This window comes from Pipistrellus kuhlii, unplaced genomic scaffold, assembly GCF_014108245.1.
Source record: "Pipistrellus kuhlii isolate mPipKuh1 unplaced genomic scaffold, mPipKuh1.p scaffold_m20_p_2, whole genome shotgun sequence".
Taxonomy (NCBI): domain Eukaryota; kingdom Metazoa; phylum Chordata; class Mammalia; order Chiroptera; family Vespertilionidae; genus Pipistrellus; species Pipistrellus kuhlii.
Genome location: NW_023425515.1, coordinates 98,760,416 through 98,786,081, shown reverse-complemented (window position 1 = coordinate 98,786,081; position 25,666 = coordinate 98,760,416). Strand labels below are relative to the sequence as shown.

Below are 25,666 nucleotides of genomic sequence, written 5' to 3'. Positions count from 1 at the left end.
CTGGGCGGTCTCTGTGCCCAATAGGAAAAGGCTTCTGGGCCAGTCTGGGAAAGCAGGTGGGGAGCAAAGCAAATATGCCAACAGCTCATCTTTGCTTCTCCAGAACGTATAGGGTAGGAGTCATGTGGACATCAGGCCAGGAGGGTTCCCTGTTCCTTTTACTGTCCCTTTATTTTTTAAAAAAAAAATTCTTTCGTTTTTTTATTAAGCTATTATCTTACTGTCCCTTTAACACGGTATCTTAAGGCTTTCAATTCTGCGTGTTCACAGCTCGGGCTCGGACTCCGCCCCCACGGAGACGCCCCGCTGCCAACCCAAGAGCTGTGCTTACGCTTTCCGGGTGCCCCGCCCCCGACTCCCAGAGTCTCCGGAGAGCCAGCTAGGAGCCCGGGCCAGCGGCGGGCGCCTCCTTCAATCCCATCTTCCTACACTGTTGCTGCTCGCGGAGTGAGACACTCTAGCTTTTCTTCTTCTTCCGTGAGTCCCTCCTTTGATCTCCCCAAAACCCGGCCTCTGCCGCAGCTCTCACGCCCTGAGAGTGCTGTGCGCGTGCGCGGGCGGGCGCGTGGCATTCGGGCCCGCGCGTCACCCCCACCCCCTTTCCGCCCCTCCATAACTCGGCTGGCAGAAAAGAGGCGCCCCGGGAACCGGGGCCGGAGCTCGGTGTTAGGAGCTAGAGTTGAGGAGGTTAGGAACTGGAAGTAGGAGCCTGCTAGAGCTGGCCCTTTCCCGCTCCCGCTCCCGCTCCAGCTCACACACCTCGCTCCCACCCCGGCCCGCTCCCTCGCTGTTCCTCCCATTCGGGGTTTCGGCGCGGCGGGGGCGCCCAGGGGGTGCCCTCGCCCTCCTGTGCGGACGGGCGGCGGGCGGGATGTGGCGCCTGGTGCCCCCGAAGCTAGGTCGCCTGTCCCGCTCGCTGAAGCTGGCGGCTCTGGGCAGCTTATTGGTGCTGATGGTGCTGCACTCGCCGTCGCTGCTCGCCTCCTGGCAGCGCAATGAACTGACCGACCGGCGCTTCCTGCAGCTCAATAAGTGCCCGGCGTGCTTCGGCACGAGCTGGTGCCGCCGCTTCCTCAACGGGCAAGTAGTGTTCGAGGCGTGGGGCCGCTTGCGCCTGCTGGACTTCCTCAACGTGAAGAACGTGTACTTCGCGCAGTATGGCGAGCCCCGCGAGGGTGGCCGCCGCCGAGTGGTGCTCAAGCGCCTGGGCTCGCAGCGCGAGCTGGCGCAGCTCGACCAGAGCATCTGCAAGCGGGCCACCGGCCGGCCTCGCTGCGACCTGCTGCAGGCCATGCCGCGCACTGAGTTCGCGCGCCTGAACGGCGACGTGCGGCTGCTGACGCCCGAGGCTGTGGAGGGTTGGTCTGACCTGGTGCACTGCCCCTCACAGCGCCTGCTCGACCGCCTGGTGCGCCGCTATGCGGAGACCAAAGACTCGGGCAGCTTCCTACTCCGCAACCTCAAGGACTCGGAGCGCATGCAGTTGCTGCTGACCCTGGCCTTCAACCCCGAGCCCCTGGTGCTACAGGTAGGCGCGGTGTCCGTGCTGGGGGAGGGGGATTGCGGGCAGCGGGAGACAGGAGAGCTGGGCCCTCGTTTTCCAGTTTGCACCCTATCCGCTTGGGCCAGGGCATGGGAAGGGGCCAATGCTGGGGAACCTTCGACTCTGTGTGAGATTGCGGAGGTCTCCCGGGGCGGGTGCAGAGTCCGCCCTAGTATTCTAGACGCGACGCGGCGCTTCTCGGATTTGACTGCTGATCCTTCAACACCAGAGGGGGCGCTTCTGTTCTGCTCCCAAAATGTCTCTCCTGCTAGTTTTCTTCGTTCTCCGTGCCTTTCTGGTTTTATCTGCCGGCCTGGACTTCCAAGGCACAGTCCGTCCACGAGTCCTTGGACCTTTCTTAGTTCTTTTCAAGTATTTTCTGCTCTCCCCTTAAGTACCCTGCAAGGCTGACCTACCTTCGGCTCCAAAGTCTGTCTTTGTTTTATTGCTTAGCTCACTTACCTGGCAAGTCCTTGGAAAAGCTGATTTGAGGACAAGTTGGGGAAGATAGGGACTGAAATGGGGACTGTGGTCAGGGGTGGGGTTAATCATGAATCTTGCTCTGGGTGGGATTAAGAAGATGAAAACATTAAGACTTCCTTGGATTTGGGGGCCTGGAGGGTTATGGCCAGGACTTTTTCATCCTGTTCCTGTGACCTTCCCTATTATGGCATTTTGCTGCAGGAAAGAGGTGAAATGTTAGGCCAGGGCAAGTAAAAGAGGAAAGAGATTCTCACCTTTCTAATGGAGTTATTGGCCCTCCTTTGACCTTTTTAAAACAAGTGTACCTTTTAGGGGATTATGTTGAGTTCTTTGTACCGCGACAGAAAAAAAGAAAAAAAAAGAAAAGAAAAAACAAGGTTCTGTTTACCTTTGGAGCAGTTACTGAGTTTCTGCACATTCCCACCCTGGGGTAGAGCTGTATCCTTGGATAGTAGTTACAACTGTGGAGGTAGGATCCCTCCTGATATCCCAAGGAAAAATTACTTGCTCATTTTCCACACCAGATTTGCTGTAGTATTTAAAATAAGGGGGTGGGGGGAGAAACATGATTTAAAAGTTATCAGAAATAATTGTGATATAATTTATGTCCTTTTTTGTGTTAGGAATGTCACCGATGGCTGGGGGTTTTCTATGGGGTTGCATAAATTAGGAATGTATCATATTCATTTATGTTGCTTTCTTTTCTCAAGTTCACTGCCCAGATTAGCTAAGAGAAACTAGTTTCCTTTGATTGGTTCAGCCAGATAATCGTAACACAAAATAAATATTTTGCCTCAAACAAAACTTTAGTATAGGTCTTGGTAAATTTTAAGTTGCGATAGGATATAGTATGTAATGAGTCAAATTCAAAGTATGGATTGTATGTTAAATACTGCTCTCTTTAACAGTGAAATGGTTAAGCATCCATTGGAGAGGTTGTTTTAAAACTAGTCATCCATTAAAGTTTAAGTCTGTATTTGTGATATATATACATTTGATTTGACACTTTTTGAAAATTTGAATGGCCTTTTCTCTTTGAGAAATAGATGATTATGTTAGCAAGGTGATCCCTGAAAAAAGATTTAGCATTTGTAGTTTGCTGAGTATATTAGTCTCTTAATTCTCTGGGATTCCAAAACTTAGTAAAGAGCTACAGTAGTAGAATACACATTTTCTGCACTTAAAATAATGGCTGCCTATTAAAAGACTAGAGGCCTGGTGCCTGAAATTCATGAACTGGTTGAGGGGGGGGTGTCCCTGAGCCCAGCCTGCTCCCACTTCTCAGGGGGAGGCCCCACCCACCTGCTGCTGCCAGATAGCGTGTGCCTCCCTCTTTGGGGCAATTGGGGAGCCCCCTGATTCATCCCCCCTCGGGCTGGTGGCCTGAGCTCTCTCTTTGTGGGGCAATCATGGGGTGATTGCAAGGCCCCGGCCAATCACATTGCACCTGCCTTGACTGGCCTGGCGCCAGTGGATGTCATAGCGTGGTTGTTCTGCTGTTCAGCCTTTCAGTCGATTTGCATATTATGCTTTTACTAGAGACCTAGTACACGAAATTCATGCGGGGGGGGGGGGGGGGGAGGTTAGGGGGGGTAGTGTGTGTCCTTCAGCCCAGCCTGCACCCTCTCCAATCTGGGACCCCTCGAGGGATGTCTGGTAGGATCAGGTCTCTAACAATCCAGGACTGCTGGCTCCCAACTGCTTGCCTGCCTGATTGCCCCTAACCGCTTCTGCCTGCCAGCCTTATCACTCCCTAGACTCCTCTGCCAGCCTCATCAATGCCTAACTGCTCCCTTGCCTGCCCAATTACCCCTAAGTTTCCTCCCCTGCTGGCCTGGTCACCCCTAACTGTCCTCTGCAGGCCTTATTGCCCTTAACTGCCCTCCCCTGCTGGCCCAGTCACCCCTAACTGCCTTCTCTTGTCAGCCTGGTCACCTCCAACTGTCCTCCCCTGCTGGCCTAGTCACCCTAACTTCCCACTCCTACTGGCCTGGTAAACACTTACTGCCCTCCCCTGCTGGCTTGGTCACCCCCAACTGCCCTTCCCTGCAGGCCCGGTCACCCCTAACTTTTCTCCCTTGCCAGCCTGGTCACTCCTAACTGCCCTCTCCTGCCAGCTATCTTGTATCCACATGAGGGTGGCTATCTTGTGTGTTGGAGTGATGGTCAATTTTCATATCACCTCTTTTGTATATAGACTAGAGGTCTGGTGCACGAAACTCATTCATGTGTGTGTATGTGTGTGTGTGTGTGTGTGTCCATGTCCGTGTCCTTCAGCCCAGTCTAAACTCTCTCCAATCATCCCTCGAGGGATATCCAACTGCTCATTTAGGCCCGATTCCACTGGGCAGTCAGACATACTTCTCACAATCCAGGACTGCTGGCTCCCAACCGCTCACCAGCCTGCCTGCCTGATTGCCCCTAACTACTTCTGCCTGCCAGCCTGATCACCCCCTACCACTCCCATGCCAGCCTGATTGATGCCTAACTGCTCCCCTGCTGGCCTGATGGCCCCTAACTGACATCCCTACCTGGCCTGGTCACCCTTAACTCCCCTCCTCTGTCAATCTGGTTGCTCCCAACTGCCCTCTCCTGCAGGCCTGGTAACCCCCAACTGCCCTCCCCCACAGGCTTGATCGCCCACAACTTCCCTCCACTGATGGCCATCTTGTGTCCACATGGGAGCTGCCATATTGTGTGTTGGAGTGACGGTCAATTTGCATATTACTCTTATGTAACATTATTATATAGATTTATATAGGATCATTATAGAATTTTATCAGGTAATGCTAACTATTGACATTAGAAACAGCTAATGTTAAAACTAATATTTTAAAAACATATGTATCAGTTCTTTATAAACATGACATTTGAATATGAGAAACTTCAGCATTTGATAAGCAAATAGAAAAAGAAGGCTTATTTTTAAATAAGCAATCTTCATAGAGCTGCTACTTTCTTTATAGAACCACTTCATCTCTGGTAAAAACTAGTGAGTTAAGAAGTGTGGACAATATTACTTGAGGTCTGATGATGGTACAAAACCACTAAAATGAAACGAATCTTAAAATTCTGTGATCAAGTGCAAAGTACACACTAAGTCAAATCGTGATGTTCATTACTTTTTTGTTATCTAGACAAATGTGTACAATTTTAGTATTTTATACAGTTTATATAAACTGTTAATAGCTGTTTTTATAGTTTTGGAATACTAGTTGATAATAGAAAAACTCATTAAAATTTGGTTCTTTATTTATATATGTTTTTTGGTTCATGTACTTTTTTTCCCCCTTAATCTTTACCTGGTGGATTTTTTTTTTTTTTTTTTTTTTTTTTTTTTAGAGAGTAGAAGGGAAGGGGAGAGAAAGAGAAACATTAATGTGCGCGGGACATATGGATTGGTTGCCTCCCACACGCTCTCCAATGGGGGCCAGGGACCCAGCCTGCATCTGAAGTATGTACCCTTGACCGGAATTTAACCAGGGACCTTTCAGTCCGAATGCTGACACTATCCACTGAGGGAGATTGATGTATTTTTAAAAATGTTTTTGTAAGGGTACAAGCATGTGTTTTACAGTTTAGGGAGAAATTCACTACTTCCTCCTCCCGCCTCCCCACCTCAGGAGAGAACTACTTATTGAATTTTTGGACATTTTATGACAAACTAGATTTTTTCTGTCTTATAATGCATAAAAATAAGTTACTTTGGAGAAAAAGTCTTTTGAACTGACATCATCTAAGTTTTCTTAACAAAAGTTCCAGTGTGGTAAGCATGTTTCCAAAATAAACATTTAAAAACATCCTTTATAAGGTACTAATGAAATAATTGAAAAAAATTATAAACATCAAGCAACAGGGTAATTCTAGTAGTTTTAGCATTACTTTGTTTTCTACTCTGATACATTCTTTTCATTCTCTTTTTAACTTCACCAAGAAATATATTTTAATTACAAATATGCCATACTCCAATGAAAAAAGTTGGGGAGAAGGACTTCTGTTGATTTTATATTGTGCAATAGTATTCTTGAAATATTCAAAAGTTGAGATGTTGAAGTATCTGGTAGGATGGCAACATATTTTCTATTGCTATATTGGTAAATTTTCTATCAGTATTTGTTCTATTCTTGAATTTATAGAAGTTGTCTATGAGAAAAAACTGTTGCCTAGATTTCCCAAAGTTCAGACTATATCTCTGATTTTTTCAGCTGAAGATAGTAAAGATGGTTCCTTAGAAATAAAGGAAGCTCTTGGTTGTTCAGGGAAGTAAAGGTGGAAATTTGTTTTACTGTTATACTTTGTAGAATTTTATTTGCCTTAAGTTTTCTGAATCATGATTTTAATAGGACTTCTTTGATTTTTATAGTATGTAACTATCATTTAAGCTTTGCATTTTAAGCTTTTATTTATTTTTTTAAAATATATTTTTATTGATTTCAGAGAGAGGAAGAGAGAGAGAAACATCAATGATGAGAGAGAATCACTGATTTGGCTGCCTCCTGCATGTCTCCCACCAGGGATTGAGACCACATCCTGGGCATGTGCCTTTGGCTGGAATTGGACCTGGGACCCTTCAGTCCGCAGGCCAACGCTCTATCCACTGAGCCAAACAAGTGAGGGCTAAGTTGTTTTTTTTGTTTGTTTCTTTTTTAAATTCCTGTAAATGGCATGATACATTCAAAACACCTTATATAGTAGTGCGTGATTCATAGAAAGCACTCAATGTTAGGCATTAAATAAGGTAAAGGTAACTCTAGTGTAGTAGATCAGCTGTTTTGAAGCTTTAGTATGGATCACCTTAAAAACAGTATGATTCCTGCTATCAACCATATTTTAATTTACTTTGATTTAGTACATTCCTACATTATAGGATGGATTTTATTTTTTATTTTTTTTAAATAAATCTTTATTGTTTATACTATTACAAATGTTCATTTTTCCCCCCTCCATTGCTCCCCTCCAAAAGGTTCCCACCCCACCCTCTGCCCTTTCCCCACCCCCCATTGTCCTCATCCATAGGTGCACAGTTTATGTTCAGTGTCTTCCCGCACCGCCCCCCCTACTCCCATTATCCCCGAGAATCGTCAGTTCACTCCCCTTCCATACCTCTGATTCTGTTATATTCACCAGTTAATGTTGTTCATCAGATTTTTTAATTCCCTTGATTTTTAGATTCACTTGTTCATAATTTTTATCTTTATTTTCTTCCTCTTCCTAAAGAACCCCCTTCAGCAATTCATATAATTCTGGTTTGGCGGTGATGAACTCCTTTAGCTTTTTTTAAAATTATTATTTGGGAAGCTCTTTATCTGGCCTTCGATTCTGAGTGATAGCTTTGCTGGGTAGAGTAATCTTGGTTGCAGGTTCTTGATATTCATCACTTTGAATATTTCTTGGCACTCTCTTCTGGCCTGCATAGTTTCTGTTGAGAAATCAGCTGACAATTGTATGGGTGCTCCCTTGTAGGTAACTACCTGCTTTTATCTTGCTGCTTTTACTATTCTCTCTTTGTCTTTTGCTCTTGGCCTTTTAATTATGATGTGTCCTGTTGTGGTCCTCTTTGGATTCCTTTTGTTTGGGGTTCTGTGTGCTTTCTGGACTTATAAGTCTATTTCTTTCACCAGGTAGGGGAAGTGTTCTGTCATTATTTCTTCAAATAGGTTTTCAGTATCTTGCTCTCTCTCTTCTTCTGGCACCCCCATAATTCGGATGTTGGTATGCCTGAAGTTGTCCCAGAGGCTCCTTACACTATCTTCTTATTTTTGGATTCTTTTTGTTTTTCCATTTGGGTATTTTTTGCTTCTTTGAATCTCAAATAATTGACTTGATTCTTGGGATTCTCTAGTCTGCTGTTCGATCTCTGTATATTATATTTTATTTCAGTCACTTTATGATTATTTTCTAGTTGGTCCTTTTTCATATCCTCAAGGATCTAACTAAATTTAATGGTGGTTTCTAGAAAATTCTTGAAAAACCCTGTAACCATGGTTTTGAACTCTATATCCAGACGTTTGCTTTCCTCCATTTCTTTCATTTGTGACCTGTTTCTTTGTCTCGGCATTTTGGCTGCTTCCCTGAGTTGATAGTGACTTTGTGTGCTAGGTGTCCTATGGGATCCAGTTGCCTGAGGTGGACACTCTTAGTGCACCCCTGTGGGCTATGTGTTCAATCTTCTTGTAGTTAAGTCTTGATTGTTGTTGGTATCACTGTGAGGAATTGACCTTCAGGTTGTGAGAATCAGCTGTGTCTACTATGGGATAACTTCTGTGCTGGAGATACCCTTACGGGGCAAGACTTGCTTCAGTGGGAATTTGATGCTCACTGAGTCTGCCCCCTGAATGTGTCCTTTATAGAACTGAGGAATTGTAATCTGGATGGTCCCATTCTGACCATTGGGTACACTGGCTCTTGGATCTCTAAGGAGGTGCTAATTTAGCCTCTGCCTGAAGCCACCCAGCAGGAGCTATGGAGAGATCTGCAGATTTCTTTGGGGTTTGGAGGTGTCCAGATGTGGCCCAGCTGTGAACCATTGCAGTTGCTGTAGGGCTTTGGGACTTCTTTTGGATATTTTGGGTTTCTCTGACCCAGCTACAGTTTGTTAGGTAATTTTTATTTTTTTATTTTTTACAGAGAGAAAGAGAGAGGGAGAGAGTTAGAAACATCGATGAGAGAGAATCATCAATCGGCTGCCTCTTGAACACCCCCTACTTGGGATGTGCCCGCAACCAAGGTATATGCCCTTGACCGGAATCAAACCTGGGACCTTTCAGTCTGCAGACCTACACTCTACCACTGAACCATACCGGTGTTGGCTGTTGGGTAATTTTAGATTGCAAAAGGCCAGGGCACTCATATGCAAAAGCCTCTGCACACACCTGGGGTGGGGTGGGGTCTCAGAGAATCAACAGGGCAGAGGAAACAGCTATGGCTGATCCTCAGCCCTGCCCTAAGAGGCCCCAGATCTCAGTGTCCCACTGTAATAATTTCAAGCACTTCTGAGACAAAGCTGCTCTCAAGATCCATCTGATGTCACACAGTCTAGTTTCTCCCCATATGAGTCTGAATCCCCAGAGTCTTGCCCAGAACTGGAGTTCAGAGCAGTCAGGAGCTTGTGTCTTCCTCCTGATTGAAAAAGACAACCATGTCCTCAATTGCTAGCTCTTTCCGTGTACATGCCTCTGTATCTCTGCACTATACTTCAGCACCTCCTCTGAGTCTTTGTGTGCTTTTCTCTTTCCTTCTAGTTGTATAATTTCCACTCAGCCAGCCTTCCTGTGGTTCTGGAAGGTGTCAGTTTTGTCTTTTAGTTGTAGTTTTGAAGTGGTTATGTGAAGCAGCAAGTTCAGTTGTTCAGCTATGCCACCGTCTTGGTTTCTCGATAATGTTCTTTCAAAATATATTTTTACTGATTTCAGAGAGGAAGGGAGAGTGAGGGAAAGAGAAACATCAGTGCTGAGAGAGAATCATTCATCAGCTGCCTCCTGCACGCCTCCAACTGGTGATCAAGCCGGAAACCTGGCGTGTACCCTTGACTGGAATCAAACCCGGGACCCTTCAATCCTCAGGCCAACACTCTATCTACTGAGCAAAACCAGCTAGGGCAATTATAAAGTATTTTTACAAAGCGTTATCCTATATAATGAAGAGATAATATGCAAATTGACCTGTTCACGCTCACACAAGATAGCCAACCCATGAGATCAAAAGATGGCTGCCACAAGATGGCCAGCAGGAGGGGGTAGTTGTGGGTGATCAGGCCTGTAGGGGAGGGTAGTTAGGGGTGAACAGGCCAGCAGGGGAAGGCAGTTGGGGGTGACTGAGCCAACATGGGAGGGAAGTTGGGGGATGGGGCCAGCAGGGAAGGGCAAGTGGTAGCGACCAGGCCTGCAGGGGAGGGCAGTTGGGGGTGACCAGGTCAGCAAAAAAGGGCTGTTGGTGGTGACCAGGTCAGCAAAAAAGGGCTGTTGGAGGGGATCTGTTGGGGAGGGGAGGGCAGTTGGGAGAATCAGGAAAGCAGGGGAGCAGTTAGGCATCGATCAGGCTGGCAGGGAAGTGGTTAGGGGTGATCAGGCTGGCAGGTGAGCAGTTGAGATCCAGCAGTCCTGGATTGTGAGAAGGATGTCCGACTGCCAGGATCGGGCCTAAATGGGCAGTCAGACATCCCTTGAGGGGTCCCAGATTGGAGAGGGTTCAGGCTGGGTTGAGGGACACCACCCTCCCCAGTGCACCGGGCCTCTAGCTAATTTATAAATTACCTTATTCCATTTTTAGATAACTATAGTAGTTGAAAGGTCTTTAGTGCATTATGTTGACATCTATCTTAGAAATATATTACATTTTATTCTTATAGCAAATGTTCAAATGTCACCTTTTTTTCATGTACTCATGTCATATATACCTATGTGGCTGCTGCTTTAGGCTATAGTGTTTTTGGAATAGTAATTAAAGTGGTGGGGGCTTAGGGATTTGTCCTAATGAAGTACAATGTATAGAATGATTATTATAGGAAATAGTGTTTAGATAAGGATTCAGTAGTACAAAGCAAATAACTTCATTTTTGTTCCTTAAGTCATTATTACAGTCTAATAATTTACTTAGTAATTGATGACTCATTTTTAAAATGGAGGTTCAATTTGGTTTATTTATAGGAATTCTTAAACTCTGAGACAATCTTTTTTTTTCTTTATTAAGGTATTACATATATGTCCTTATTCCCCCATTGCCTTCCCATTCTCTCCCTCCCCACCCCCCCGCCCCGAGTCATGCCGTCATCCCCCTGGTGTCTGTGTCCTTTGGTTAGGCTTATATGCATGCATACAAGTCCTTTGGTTGATCTCTCCCCCTTAACTCCACTCTCCCCTACCTTCTCTCTGAGGTTTGATGGTCTGATCAATGCTTCTGTGTGTCTGGATCTCTTTTTGTTCATCAGTTTATGTTCATTGTATTCCACAAATAAGTGAGATCATGTGATATTTATCTTTCTCTGACTGGCTTATTTCGCTTAGCATAATGCTCTTCAGTTCCATCCATGCTGTTGCAAATGGTAAGAATTCCTTCTTTTTTGCTGTGGTGAAGTATTCTGTTGTGTAGATGTATCACTGTTTTTTAATCCACTCATCTGATGGGCAGACTGTTTCCAAATCTTAGTTTTGGTAAACTGTGCTACTATGAACATTGGGGTGTATATATACTTTCTGATTGGTGTTTCTAGTTTCTTGGGGTATATTCCTAGGAGAAGGATTACTGGGTCAAATGGGAATTCCATTCGTAGTTTTCAAAGGAAGCTCCATACTGTTCTTCACAGTGGCTGCTCCAGTCTGCATTCCCACCAGCAGTGCACTGTGGTTCCTTTTTCTCTGAATCCTTGCCAGCACTTATCATTTGTTGATTTCTTGATGATAGCCATTCTGACAGGTGTGAGGTGGTATCATGTTGTTTTGATTTGCATCTCATGGATGATTAGTGACTTTGAGCATATTTTTATATTTCTGTTGGCCTTCCTTGGTCCTCTTTCGAGAAGTACCTGTTTAGGTTTATTGCCCATATTTTGATTGGGTTGTTTTTCTTTTGTTAATTTTTATGAGTTTCCAGTAAATGTTGGAGATTAAACCCTTATTGGTGATAGCATTGGTGAATATGTTTTCCCATGCATTGGGCTTTCTTGTTGTTTTGTTGATGGTTTCTTTTGCTGTACAAAAGCTTTTTATTTTGATGTAGTCCCATTTTTATTTTCTCTTTAGTTTCCATGGCCCTAAGAGCAGTATCAGTAAAGATATTGCTTCGACATATATCTGAGATTTTGCTGCCTGTGGATTCCTATTTTTATGGTTTCCCATCTTATTTCAAGTCCTTTATCCATTTTGAGTTTATTTTTGTGTATGGTGTAAATGGTAGTCTAGTTTCTTTCTTTCTTTTTTTTTTTTTTGCATGTATCTGTCCAATTTTCCCAGCACCGTTTATTGAAGAGACTGTCTTGACTCCATTGTATGTTCATGCCTCCTGTGTCAAATAATTGAGCATAGTGGTTTGGTTGATTTCTGGGTTCTTTATTCTATTCCATTGGTCTATATGTCTGTTCTTATGCCAGTACCAGGCAGTTTTTAGAACAGTGGCTTTGTAATACAGCTTGAAATCTGGTATTGCTATCCATCCTACTTTATTCTTCTTTCTTAAGATTGCTGTAGCTACTCAGTTGTTTTTATTTATTTATTTATTTATTTATTTATTTATTTATCTATTTATTTAATTCTTTAAGAAGAGGAAGAAGGAAAAGGTAAAGTTAAAAATTATGAACAACAAATACATATCTATCAACAAGTGAATCTAAAAATCAAGTGAATAAAAAATCTGATGAACAGAATAAACTGGTGAATACAATAGAATCAGGGTCATAGAAAGGGAATGGACTGACAATTTCGGGGGGGGAAGGGGATATGGGGGGTGTGGGAAGAGACTAGATAAAAACTGCACAACTATGGATGAGGACAGTGAAGGGGTAAGGTCAGAGGGTGGGGCGGGAAACAGGTGGAGGGGAGCTATGGGGGGGGGGGGAGAGGAATAAGTAATAATCTGAACAATAAAGATTTATTAAATAAAAAATAAAACAACTTTACATATTATACTTTATGACGTATTTCAAAACTAATAAAAAAAATCCTGAATTAATTAGAGTGCCTCTAATCTGATTATAATTTAAATCATTCTACCTTTAAACACTCCTTTCTGACTGAAAAGTACTTGTATATAGTTTTTCAATTGTAAACTCATTAAAATACATTTTATTTAAGATTACTTTAAACGTGCTGAAACTGGTTTGGCTCAGTGGTAGAGCATCGGTCTGCGGACTAAAAGGTCCCGGGTTCGATTCCTGTCAAGGGCATGTACATTGGTTGCGGGCACATCCCCGGTAGGGAGTGTGCAAGAGGCAGCTGGTCAATGTTTCTCTCTCATCGACTTTTCTAGCTCTCTATTTCTCTCCCTTCCTCTCTGTAAAAAATCAATAAAAAATATGTTTAAAAAAAAAAGATTACTTTAAATGATGTGACTGTTCAAACCATTTTGAAAACCTGATTGTAAGATTTGGTTTAAATTTTTAGAAGTGTGGACTGCAGTACCATCTTATTCTGCTACTGTATTTTATAATCTTGTAGGAGTTTGGTAATCAGAAGAAAGAATTTGTGTTTCTTATTGTTCAATATACTTAAGAAATCCAAGCCATAAAGTGTTAAAATTTTACCTCAAACTGCTTGACAATGGTAATTTTGGTTCTAGTCAGAATTGTTTTTTGTGTGTTTTATTTAGTCCTCATCTGAGGATATGTTTTATTGGTTTTAGAGAGAGAGGAAAGGGGTAGGAGAAAGAAGCATCAAATAGTTGCTTTCCATTTGCACCTCGATTGAGGATTGAACTGGCAACCTAGGTGTACAGAGTGACACTCCAACCAGTGGAATCACCCATGGTCATTTTAAATTCTATGTAATAAAAGCTAATAGACCAAGCAGCAGAACAACTGGTTGCTATTATGTGTGCTAACCACCAGGGGGCATGTGTGAAATATGGTGGGCAGGCGGCAGAGTGTGGAACATGGCAGGCATCGGCTGCAATGTGTTGGTGCAGCAGGTGAGTGGGGGCGCCAAACCAAAGTGGGGCCCCTGCCACTGTCATTGAGTCTATCCTCAGGTGGTTACTGAAAATTCTTTACTCCTACATGTCGACGTCCTACCTGGCACTCGTACCTGTTGCTGGTGTCAGCCACACTCACACCCGCTGCCAGCTCCAGAGCTGCCAGTTGCACCTGTGGTGGCACTGGCCCTGATCCCTCGGTGCCGTAAGTGGGTGAAAGTGGCAGCTGCCAGCCCCGATCACCTCTCATGGCTCTCCACCTCTACCTGTTCCTGAGGTATGATTGGGGCCAACAGCCACCCCTTGCAACTGCTGCTGGCAACGTTTGGTTGCACCTGTTGTCAGCACCTGACATTGGCCCCAATCCCTTGGCTCTGTCAGTGCATGGGAGCGGTAGCTGCCAGCCCCAATTGCCCCTCAGTGCTTCTCCTCCTCCCCCTGCTCCTGAGGGGTGATCAGGGCAGCAGCAGCTGGTGCCAGCCCCAATAGCTCTGTGCCATCAGCGATGCAAGCGGGGCCAGCGCTGTCAGCACAAGGGAGCAACGGCAGAGGGAGCAAGGCTGCCGGCAGATAGGACCGGGGCCATAATGGGATGGCCTGGGTGGGGGCATGGAGGATGGGCCGAGAACTGCCCCTGTGCCCACCGCAGCCTCACGGCCCACAGTTTCTTTCAAGGCACACAAATTTGTGCACTGTGCCCCTAGTATAATTACACTTACATTGGCTTCCTTTAAGCATTTTCTTTGCACTACATACGTTTTTAGTAGAATTCTGTTCTTATTTTTTTTCATTTTTATTTTTTTTAAATATATTTTATTGATTTTTTTACAGAGAGGAAGAGAGAGAGATAGAGAGCTAGAAACGTCCATGAGAAAAACATCGACCAGCTGCCTCTTGCACAGCCCCCACCGGGGATGTGCCTGCAACCAATGTACATGCCCTTGACCGGAATTGAACCTGGGACCTTTCAGTCTGCAGACCGATGGTCTACCACTGAGCCAAACCGGTTTTGGCGAATTCTGTTCTTATTAATGAAATCTGGTGATTTTGATTATACAATGAATAATTCTTGTCAATTGAGTAAGTAGTGCAAATTCATTTATTAAAGTTCTTCTAAAAGATTTAAGTAGCAAACTATATGGAAGAATTGTAGTACGCTTCTGAAAATGAGTAACAGGATTTCAGTTAACATTATCAGAGATCACTATCTATATATATATATAAAAGGCTAATATGCATAGTGTCCCCTTGGGAGTTTGACTGGGAGACTTGGAGTTCTATGGCTCAATATGATGTGCACTGACCGCCAAGGGGTGGAGCAGATTAAAGGACGGTCCCAGCAGGCTGCTGGGGAAGGAAGGCCCCTGGCTGGCAGCTGAAAGGCCCTGGCCAGTAGCCAGAAGGCCCTGATAGCCAGTCAGGCTTAGGAACCCTACTCATGCATGAATTTCATGCACGGGGTCTCTAATATGAATATAAAGTTGCTCAGTGTGACTTTTATTCATATATGTTATCTTCTTCTATCTGAGACTTGGGTAATGAAGTGTATATTTAACTGTGTTTTGCCAGTTAGAAAGGCTCCATAAACAAGGAGACATTTGTACATGTGCAGATGTTGGCAGGGTTCCCTTTTTTCTGTTGTCAAAGGCCATTTTGTTTTCACAAAGATATGTTTATAATCTGTTTTACAATATGACATGTGAATAATACAACAAAATTATATGGAGGAGTGCTTTGTTTTACTTTTTGCATGTTAAAACTGTATAATATATATTTACTTTTCTTGATTTTATTTTTTATGCCAGCGACTTTATACATGAATACTTCTGGAAAACAGTTAAATCTTTTGTAAACATTTTGTCTAACTAAAGTTTCAAGGTCATGTAAATAATTAAGTTGGGGGGGAAAGTTGAAAATAATGTAGTTAACAAACAGCTTTTACACTTCACATGAGACAGGAGTCAATCTGTCACTTTTCACAGTGCCCTAAAAAAAGAAAATCCTCAGGTATAAGATTAAAAATGTGTTTTCTCTTTATTGCTAAAGAATCAGTAAATATTTTCTCTGAACAGAAATTAAATCAATTTAGCTACTATATTTAAAGATTCAAATTGTCATGTCTAAACTTTTAATTTATATAATTAGTGTTTTATCACAAAAATGAAGATGTTTAAAATAAAGTTATAAATAAAAATAGTTGTGTCCTGATAGAATAAAAAAGAAACACAAATGAAACTAGGTAATTATTTGGATGCAGTTGAGTTTTTTAAATCTTTTTGTTTTAAAGTTGATAAAAAATTTTAATGTAAAACTGTTAAGTTTTGTCAATCTTATAAAAGCTAAGGCAAAAAGTAATATTACTTATTTTCTTAAGTTCAGAAGAAAAGCCTCATCTCCAGCTCTCTTAACATATGTGGATTGTTTAATGTTTATCAATAGAAATAGGCACATTTCTATTTTGCAGTGTTTTCTGTGCAGTACTTGTATAAACATCATTTTCTCAGATATTTTTTTCCAATTTAAGATAGGTGTTAGGCTGAAGGAATGGCTATTAAAACATACCTTAATATAGCTGGTTTGCCTAATGGTTAGAGCATTGGCCTGTAGACTGAAGAGTCCCGAGTTTGAGTCCAGTCAAGGGCATATACCCAGGTTGTAGGCTCGATCCCCAGTAGGGACTGTGTAGGAGGCAGTCAATCAATGATTATCTTCTCATCATTGATAAAAGTTTCTATCTCTCCCTCTCCCTTCCTCTCTGAAATCAATAAAAATATATTTAAAAAATGAACAAATAAAACATACCTCTTCTGGTCATATGATTTTTCAAGAAGTTCTTTAAAATATTACTTCCCATCCTTTTGTTGGTGGGCATTTTAGCACTAGAAAGTACCTCAGATAAAGCCTATTATTTAATTTGAAAATAATTGTTCATGATCATGGAAGGTTTCTGTTTTAGGACATTAGTCCTCCCATTAGTTATAATAAAATCTGCTAGAAAACATTGCTAAGATAGGAGAATAAATAATGTCAAAGTTGGCCTGAAGGTGAACAGGAAATATAGTAGAAGGGAAAGAAGAGTAACTGGGTACTAAAGGGACTTGGAATAGAGAAAGACATTTCCCAGAATCCTCTGAATTCCATCCCCAGAACTTGCACCACTTCTCAGAAACTAACACATTATATTCATAACTACAGGCCCGGTGCACGATAGGGCCAGGAAGACCTTGGGACGGCTTCAGGGCGTGTCTGGCCCATATCACCCAGTCCCCATCAGCTGGTCTGCAGCAGCAAGCTAACCTACCAATAGGAGTGTGTGCCCCCTAGTGGTCAATGCACATCATATCTACCAGTCTATGGTCACTTAGGCTTTTGTGTATATATAGACTATAGTCGCCTGGTGCACAAAATTCAAGCACAGGTACGGTTGTCTAGGCCTGGCCTATCATCAGGGCCATCTTTCCTGGCTGCCCGGCCAGCCTTGCCCCCTGCTGCCACACACACACACACACACACACACACACACACACACACACACCCCGGTTTCCTGTTTGCCATCGGGTGATTGGTGCCAGGGGAAAGGACCGAGAGGTCAGCTGTTCTTGCCCTCTCATCAGCCCAACCCCCACTGTGGTCAACCTCTGTGTGTGGGGCCGGGGGTTTGGCCTGGCGCCCCCTGTATCCCCTGCCTGTGTCCCCTGCCACACATACACACACACACACACACACACACACACACACCCAGTTCCCTGTTTGTCATCAGACGATTGGCGCCTACAGGCCAGGGAAAGGGACCGGGAAGTGTCAGTGCCCCTCATAATGACTGGTCCAGCAGTAGTTCTGGTCCTTCTGCTCTTAAGGTGAATTTGCATATTACCCTTTTATTATATAGGATAGATTATTTGTTTGGTATCTGTCTTCTCTTCTAATCTTTATTTTAGAGACTGTTTTGTTCACTGTTATTGCCAACTGAAGAACAGTGCCTAGTGCTTGGTGTGTGGTAAATAATGCTGACTAATAGACCTGCAGTGCTGTCCATTCAAAAGAAAGGATTGGTTGATTGTCCTTACATACATAAAAAAGATAAAGGAAACATAAAATAACTCTAAATTTGCTAATAAAGAATGTGTCTTGTTTTGTTGTTTGGTCAGTTTGCACTGAGATTTTAATAAGCAATACTTTTTTTAGCTTTATAATGTAAAGCTATTAAATTTTTTTTTTTCAGAACCATAGTAAAGGTATTGTGCCCTGAATCTCACAAAGGATGCCTCAAAAAGTCAAATTATGGAGTCATTTATTAAAGGCCGGTGGCTACGAGGGGCAACATGCTCCAGATCTCACAGCCCCGAAAAGCTCGTCACATCTTTCTTAAATTGGCAGAATATCACAAAAATGTCGATTACATCTTTGGGTTTGGAATGAGGAACCTGGTTTGCACAAAGCAGTTACAGAAGTGAAATTGAGCCAGTTAGTTATCTATAAAGATTAAGTATAGTTTTGGGTCTATGGATCACTGAATCAACAGAAACACATTATTTGGAGCCACTGAGTCAATTTAGAATAATTGTGCTGTCCAGATTCCAGGGCCACTGAGTCAACCGAAACTCATTATCTGTAGTTACTGAGACAATTTAGGGTAATTGAGCTGTCCTGTTCCCAGAAGAATGTGCTTTGATAACCAGTGAGATCACAATCAGTGGGATATTCAAGCCACCCTCAATGGAGTATTCAATTGATTGGGATAGCAGACAGAAGTTCAGAAAATAAAAATAACTTTTCTATTGTTTTTGCAAGCAAATAAGTACAGAAGCCAAATAGCAGGGTTAAAGTTAAAGTTAAAACTGCAATTTTTACCTGAGATGATTGCTACCATACTTCAGTATGAGTTAGAAAAGAAATGACATTCTCTCTGCTGAACTACAATAAGAAAATCCGAGCTCATGTCTAGTATCAATCTCTACTAAGACAATCTAGGGATAGATTTAGGATATCTTCATCAGAATCGCTTATAATATTAAGATAATTCTTTTGTAGAGTTTTCCATCTGATGAAGGTTGGCCATTTGCAAAGTATCTTGGAGCTTGTGGAAGAATGGTGGCTGTAAATTATGTTGGAGAAGAACTGTGGAGCTACTTTAATGCACCATGGGAAAAACGAGTTGACTTGGCTTGGCAATTAATGGAAATAGCAGAGCAGCTTACTAACAATGACTTTGAATTTGCACTCTACCTCCTGGACGTCAGCTTTGACAATTTTGCAGTTGGTCCTAGAGATGGGAAGGTAATCATTGTGGATGCTGAAAATGTTTTGGTTGCTGACAAAAGGTTAATTAGACAAAGTAAGTATATAACTTTCTGATTTATTTTTGTATTTGTTTTTTTCCTGTATCAAAATAATGTTTACATTTATATGAAGGAAGTCTTTCATTTTCTTCTTAGATTACATTGTTTTATTTGACCAGTATCAGTAAACAAATACTGATTTATTATACATGTTCTTAGCCACAGCTTCTTCATATTTAGTAAAATATCCTGTTGGTTCAGTCAGATTCACTCTCAGTGTGCATGTATACATGTCTTTTTCCACACAGACTGCTGTTTCATGAGCATTAGGAGTCTAATGCAAAATTAAGTTTTATATACTAACAGGCTCCCAGAAAGGCTGTGCTGCTCTTGGGAATACCTTACTTTCCCAAGATACTCTACATTCCATTGTTCTATGGGTCCCTACAGTGATTTGTTTTCTTTTCATTAGCACTGTAAATCTTTAGCTTTGGTTTGACATTATTACACCTCACCCAAACTTTACTCTCCATTTCTTGTGAACTCTCCAAAGTGTAGGTGGGCAGAGTGTCTGAAAATTTGTTGTTATTGTATTGTTTTAATTACTTTATTGATTATGGTATCGTATATTTGTCCCCATTACCCCATTCCCATCCCAAACCCCTCCCCACACATGCCCTCACCCCCCTGTTGTCCATGACTACTGGGTAGGTTAATATGCATGCACACAAGTCCTTTGGTTGATCTCTCCCTTATCCCCACTCTCCCCTACCTTCCTTCTGAGGTCCAACAGTTTGATCGATGCTATTCTTGTTCATCAGTCTATGTTGTTCATTATTTCCCCAGATGAGTGAGCTCATGTGATACTATAAGTGTAGAAATACACTTATAAGAACTGCAAATGACACAAGCAAATGTTTTTAAAATTGAATGCCATAGGAATTTTAAAACATTGGGGACAATACCTATAGTTCTATAATTAACCTACTTAGTAAAGAGAAATTGAGGGGTCATTGCTTCATGGTGAGAGTCTTAATATTTTTAATTTCCTCCTCTCCCTTTATATGAGGATCTTCTTATGTACAGAGACCAACATTTGTGGCACCTGGGGAATTCAGTGAATGTATTGTAACAGCAAGTTGACACTCCTACATGATCCTAGCTTGATTCTGTTAAATACTATTTGGTTTCCATGTCTTTTTCTATTCAACACTCAGCAGCCTAGTTCCTGGTTGTATCCTGACTGCCCTGTAGATCCACCCACAGGGGATGGACACCCTGCTGGAGGTTTCATTCCTATTTTCTTCTCCTGCATGTGTGAATACATCAGCAGTTTGCACCATGCTTTTATTTTTTAAAGTACACAAGTCAGTGGTTTTTATTATATTCACAGAGTTGTACAACTGGCCTTAAAGTATTCATTCCAATGTTTGTAAAAAAATTTTTTTTTAATTGATCCTAAAGAGAGGAAGGGGGGGAGGGGAGGGAGGGAGGGAGGGAGGGAGGGAGGGAGAGAGAGAGAGAGAGAGAGAGAGAGAGAGAGAGAGAGAGAGAGAGAGAGAGAAAGAGAGAGAGAGAGGAACATTGATGTGAGAAAGAAACATTGATTGGCTGCCTCCGAAATGTGCCCCAACCAGAAATCAAACCCACCACCTTTCAATGTAAAGGATGACACTACAGCCAACTTAACCGCACTGGCCAGGGCTAAAATTAAAAAAAAAAAAAAAAAAAAAATTCTTGATGTAAGCATTCTTGGTATACATGTTACAATTTTATACCAACTAATTCCTGACTTGGAATGAATACAACCCTACAGCTTCTCTATTCTTACCTTTCATACAAAGAGCATTACTCCTATGCTTTTTTAGGCATACCTACTTCTTTTCAAAAGGCTCTTGTAGGCTGTCGAATAGCCACTTTGCAAATGGCAATATCTATTTACCCTCTTTCTTGAGTTCTTTGTAGTAAATTGCCTGTATTTTTATCCTTCACGGGGAAATGGAGGTTTTGATGTGGCCCTCTTTTACTATCAATAGTACCTTCTAAGCAGTAAAAACAATACATACTCATCCCTTTTCAGACACAGTAAAGAGCTTTCTTTGAGAACCTATCTTAGCATCAGCTATCTTCTTTAACTTTCAACCCTCCTTAAAATCCAGTTTCTCTTACCTTCCCATAAGCAAGTTTGTTGCTTTTCAACAGTTTTAAAAATCTGCCTATCTCTGCTTCCTGAGTCTCCATTCATTCCTCAACCATTAAAACCTCTCTTAGAAATCTGCATTGCCATTAGCGACCACCTAATTGGCCAATTCCTGAAGTCACTGATTAGTAAAAACTTTATGAAATTCTTTATCCTTTGGTTTCCTTCTACTTACATAGTTCCTTTTTAAAAACATAAATCTGATCTTATCATTTCCTTGCTTAATACTTCCCATTGTTCTTCAAGTAAAATTTAAATTCCTCCCCAGGGCATGATCTGTATGACTTGACCTTATTCTGCTTCATTTTTAATATCCCTCTGACCATTGTTGCCCTTGATGCCTTAGCCAGAGTGGCCTTTTGGTTTCTTGAATGAACCTTTCCACTTCTGGGTTCCCCATATGCAGTTTTCTCTGCCTAAAATGCCACATCTCTCTTCTATATGCTGCTAGGTACTTGTCTTTCAAGCTTTAGCTTAAATGTTAACTCTAAGAGAGACTTGACTTGACTGCTATATCTACCAGTAAAGAAGGTTGTTTTTTTCATAAGTCTTTCTACTGCTTTCCTTCATAGCATTTCCTACAATTTATGATAATGTTTATGTACTTGCTTAGTTTCTATTTCACATACGGGATTGTAAGCCAGTGAGGATAGGAGCCATGTATATGATGTTTTTTGGTTTGTTTTTTTTTTACCAGTGTACACCCTGATTGCCATAGAGAAGAGTTCCACATAATTACTCGCTGAATGAATGAGTTTTTTTTTCACTAACATCTCTACCCCTTTAAGTTTTAATGTTCTACCCTCAGTCTTTTCCCCCCCTTTGTTTTCAACATATTTTCAATACAATTAAGCCATTCTCTTTGCTCCATCAAATATTTATGCTGATGCAATCTAAATATATTCAGTTGCATATGTTACATGTTCCCACCTAAATATCTCATAACTACTTTATATTTATTTTATATTATAAAATATTAACACTGTTATGTTAATATGTCTAGGTTTCCATCTAATTAGGACCTTAAACTTTACTCATACACTTAACTGTTAATTTTTGTCTCAAATGTTTCTACAACCTGGCTTTTTTTTTTTTTTCTTCTTCTTGTTTTTTTTCTTTCTTTTTTTCTTTTCTTTCTGGACCTCCTTTAGTTGCTGTCATCATGTTACTACCTCCAGTCTTCAGCCTAGAGATATCTTTCTGTAAAACAAATCATGGTCTTGACCACACAATGTAGAACTTACTTCTCTAGCCTCTGCTATACCTCCTTCCCAGGTACCCGTCTCACTCTCAGGTGAGAACAATTTTCTGAACTAGCTGGATCAGTCCCTTAGGTCCATGCCTTCCCACATGCTGTACCCTGGGCCTAGAATTCTCTTTTTTTTTTTAAGGCTTGCTTATATTTTAAGGCCTAAATCAGATGTTCTCTCTGTAGCCTTCTACAACCCCAGATAGAAGTAGTGCTTCCTCTGTATTCCTGTGCCATACTACTGTATGCCACTTTATATGATAGAAGTTTTCCCTCTAGACTGAACTCTTCAGTAGTAGGTGCCTTGTTTGATCTTCTGATTGGCACGGATGTGCTCCCAATAAATCTTTATGTAAATTAATATATTTAAATGTTTAAAATGATAATATAATTTTAAGAACAAATACTATGTTAATTAGGGTATTGTCAAATTTGGGGAATCAATAAAAACTCTTAAAAAAATGTATTTTCCTCTTTCTGCTTTTCCTCCTTTTACAGATAAACCTGAAAATTGGGATGTATGGTATGAAAGTAAATTTGATGATTGTGATAAGGAAGCTTGTTTATCATTCTCAAAAGAAATTCTTTGTGCTCGTGCCACTGTGGACCACAATTATTATGCTGTTTGTCAGAACCTCTTATCCAGACATGCCACCTGGCGTGGCACATCTGGAGGACTCCTTCACGATCCACCAAGTGAAATTGCCAAAGAAGGCCGGCTAGAGGCCTTGCTGGATGAGTGCGCCAACCCAAAGAAACGCTACGGCAGATTCCAGGCTGCAAAAGAACTGCGTGAATATCTAGCACAATTGAGTGACAATGTGAGGTAGTCTATGGTGAACTTTTTTTTTTTTCCCCTCCATTTAAATAGCACTGGCTAATGCTAAACCACCAAAAACTATCTAGAAAAAAGAAAACTTGGAAGTAATACTTTCAAAGGATGACAAACGTGCACTGATACATTTCATGTTAACATTCATCAAAATAAGACATTACTTCAAAAAACATATGATTCTTTTGCAGGTTTTTTTGTTCTTACACTTTGGAAAATTGAGCTGTCCTTGACTGCTTTGCCCCCTTGAATGCCTGAGTGCATTAATGAATATTGTTAAGCTATTAGAAATGAATCTGATAGTTACATTGGTTTGTGTATCAAAGGGTACTTGGTATACTTGACTTAGTTTGCATTAGTATCATGATTTTGTGAATCTCTTACATTTACGTTGAATGTCACATTAGATTGGCCTGTTTTATAGGCTACTTTTTCCTTCCTAATTTTTTTCCTATTTTTATGTTTTTCCTTCAGTCTTACACATGCAGGTAACTGTAGATATTCATTTAAATTTGAACTACTTTTAATTCAGTGCTATGCAGTACATGTTAACTGTTAGGGGAGGATTTCTAGGTTTACTGTGTTTTTTCAGGAAGCTGAATATTTTATTATGTAAATACTTTTCTTCCCACTTTCTGTGTTTTCATCATTGCATGAGCTCATTTAAGGTTATTTAACAGTTATCACTCTGTGTCAGTAATTAGAAGTGTACACTAAACATGAAGTTGGCAAATGTTGCTAAATGTCATTTTGTCCTTTAAAAAGCTTTAAGAAGAGTGTGTTAGTAGTTTTCACCTTGATGTTAATTTTGACAGGAAAATATAACCCCAATATTTTTTAAATGCTAACTAGTCTAAGATAGTAATGCATATGCCAAAGAATTATTAGATCTATTCCTATGGTTTGAATTTAAAATTGGTCCTATTTATAATATGTTCTTAGTCATTATTAAATTTAAATATCTATGGTTATTTTTTATCTTGAAAATTTAAGCTACTGCTTCCCAGCATAGGCTACTTAAAGGTATTCTAACTTTTATTCATCGGTAGTTTTGCAAAAATTAACATGGTGTGACCATTTGAGTCTAATCAGGCCTCATGACTTTTATTAATGGATGGACTAATAATACTGTATCCAGTCTGCCCAACATGGTCTTCATTACTCAATTATTAAACATAAAAAATTAAGTAAGTGGATAAAAATTAACAAATATGTGAAATTTTTGGGCTCTCTTAAAAAGTTATAATTGATATATAATGACTATCATTAACTGATATATTTTTTTTGTTTGAAATCATTACTTTGTGTATGGCAAAGTTTGGTGTAGGGTGCAGTATTTAATTTTAGTTCTAGTTCTAACTGACATTATTTATTAATTAGAAAGTGATTAAAATATGCACAACCAAAGCCAGGTTTTTCTTCTGTTTTTCATGCATTTAGCAACTATTTATTGAGCCTCAGCTCTGTGCCAGGCATATTACTAGCTTCCACACATTGTCTGAATATGACATGGTTAAGTAACTTTATAATGATGATCAAATATTTTTATGTAGGTATTTCTTAAACTAGGATGCTACTGCTTTCATGTTATTTTATTATTGTGATGGAAAGTCTACTTGTACCATCTATAACTGGGTTGCTATAAAAGAGCAGGATGTTCTTAATAAAGGTAATTCTAGTTTAATACTGGAAGAAGGGTAAGATTTCTTCATTGTAAAATAGGTTGCAATGTATTAACTTTTACACATCAGTACATTACATATATCGACTAGCCTTCAAACATTCAGTGCTAGAAATTTTACTATGCTGACGTTTTACAACTTAGGAAAACTTTTGAGGGGAATAGGTAAAATTACTTGTCAGACATTCAAGCCTTTCACTCAAAACTTCAAACAAAATAATACATTTTCAAAACGGAGCACCTTTTATATTTGATAAGTCTTCATTACCAATCTTAGAATGCCAGTCACAGAAAGGTTGTCTTTCTGTGGCTTAGCAAACATTTATCTTACTTTTGGGAAGTGATTGTGATTGCAGAATAGGAAGTGAGAAACAGCTGCCAGCAATCATAGTTGCATAAGGGAGTTTTGTAAAACTGTAATTTCTTGTAAAGTTACGTGGAATTTTCTTCAGAAAGTTGAGAAGATGGTAAAAGAGGAATTTAACAGGGAAAATTATGTATGTGAAAAGCAATAAATTTTTGTTCACTTTGCTATCAAGATATTCACTATCAGATATTTATTATATAGCAGCAATTTATATTTTTAATCATTGCCCATTAATAGATGCAGTAAAATATTTTTGAATCAGACATTTGGGGTTTTTATGTGCATTAAAGTTGTCTTTTGTACTGTTTAATTTGAATAATTTACCAGAATTGTCTCCCCGTGCCTTTACAATGTAAAGTTGTTTTTGCAACTTTAATGCTCTTAATAAAGAATACTTTAAGAATCACTCTTGT

General features: G+C 40.9%; 1 protein-coding gene across 2 annotated transcripts; it reads left to right on the top strand.

Moving 5' to 3' along the window:
- Window positions 1–335: 335 nt before the first annotated feature.
- DIPK2A (divergent protein kinase domain 2A) lies at window positions 336–25,659 on the top strand. 2 transcript variants are annotated; one of them, XM_045584114.1, is made up of 4 exons: window positions 338–477; window positions 1,391–1,528; window positions 18,677–18,980; window positions 22,872–25,659. In XM_045584114.1, exons 2-4 carry the CDS (start codon window positions 1,478–1,480, stop codon window positions 23,201–23,203), a joined length of 687 nt encoding a protein of 228 aa, XP_045440070.1. In that variant the 5' UTR covers window positions 338–477; window positions 1,391–1,477; the 3' UTR covers window positions 23,204–25,659. The 2 variants fall into 2 exon arrangements, with proteins under 2 accessions (XP_036301629.1, XP_045440070.1); XM_036445736.2 differs by having other exon boundaries at window positions 336–1,528.
- The last annotated feature ends 7 nt before the right edge of the window (window positions 25,660–25,666 follow it).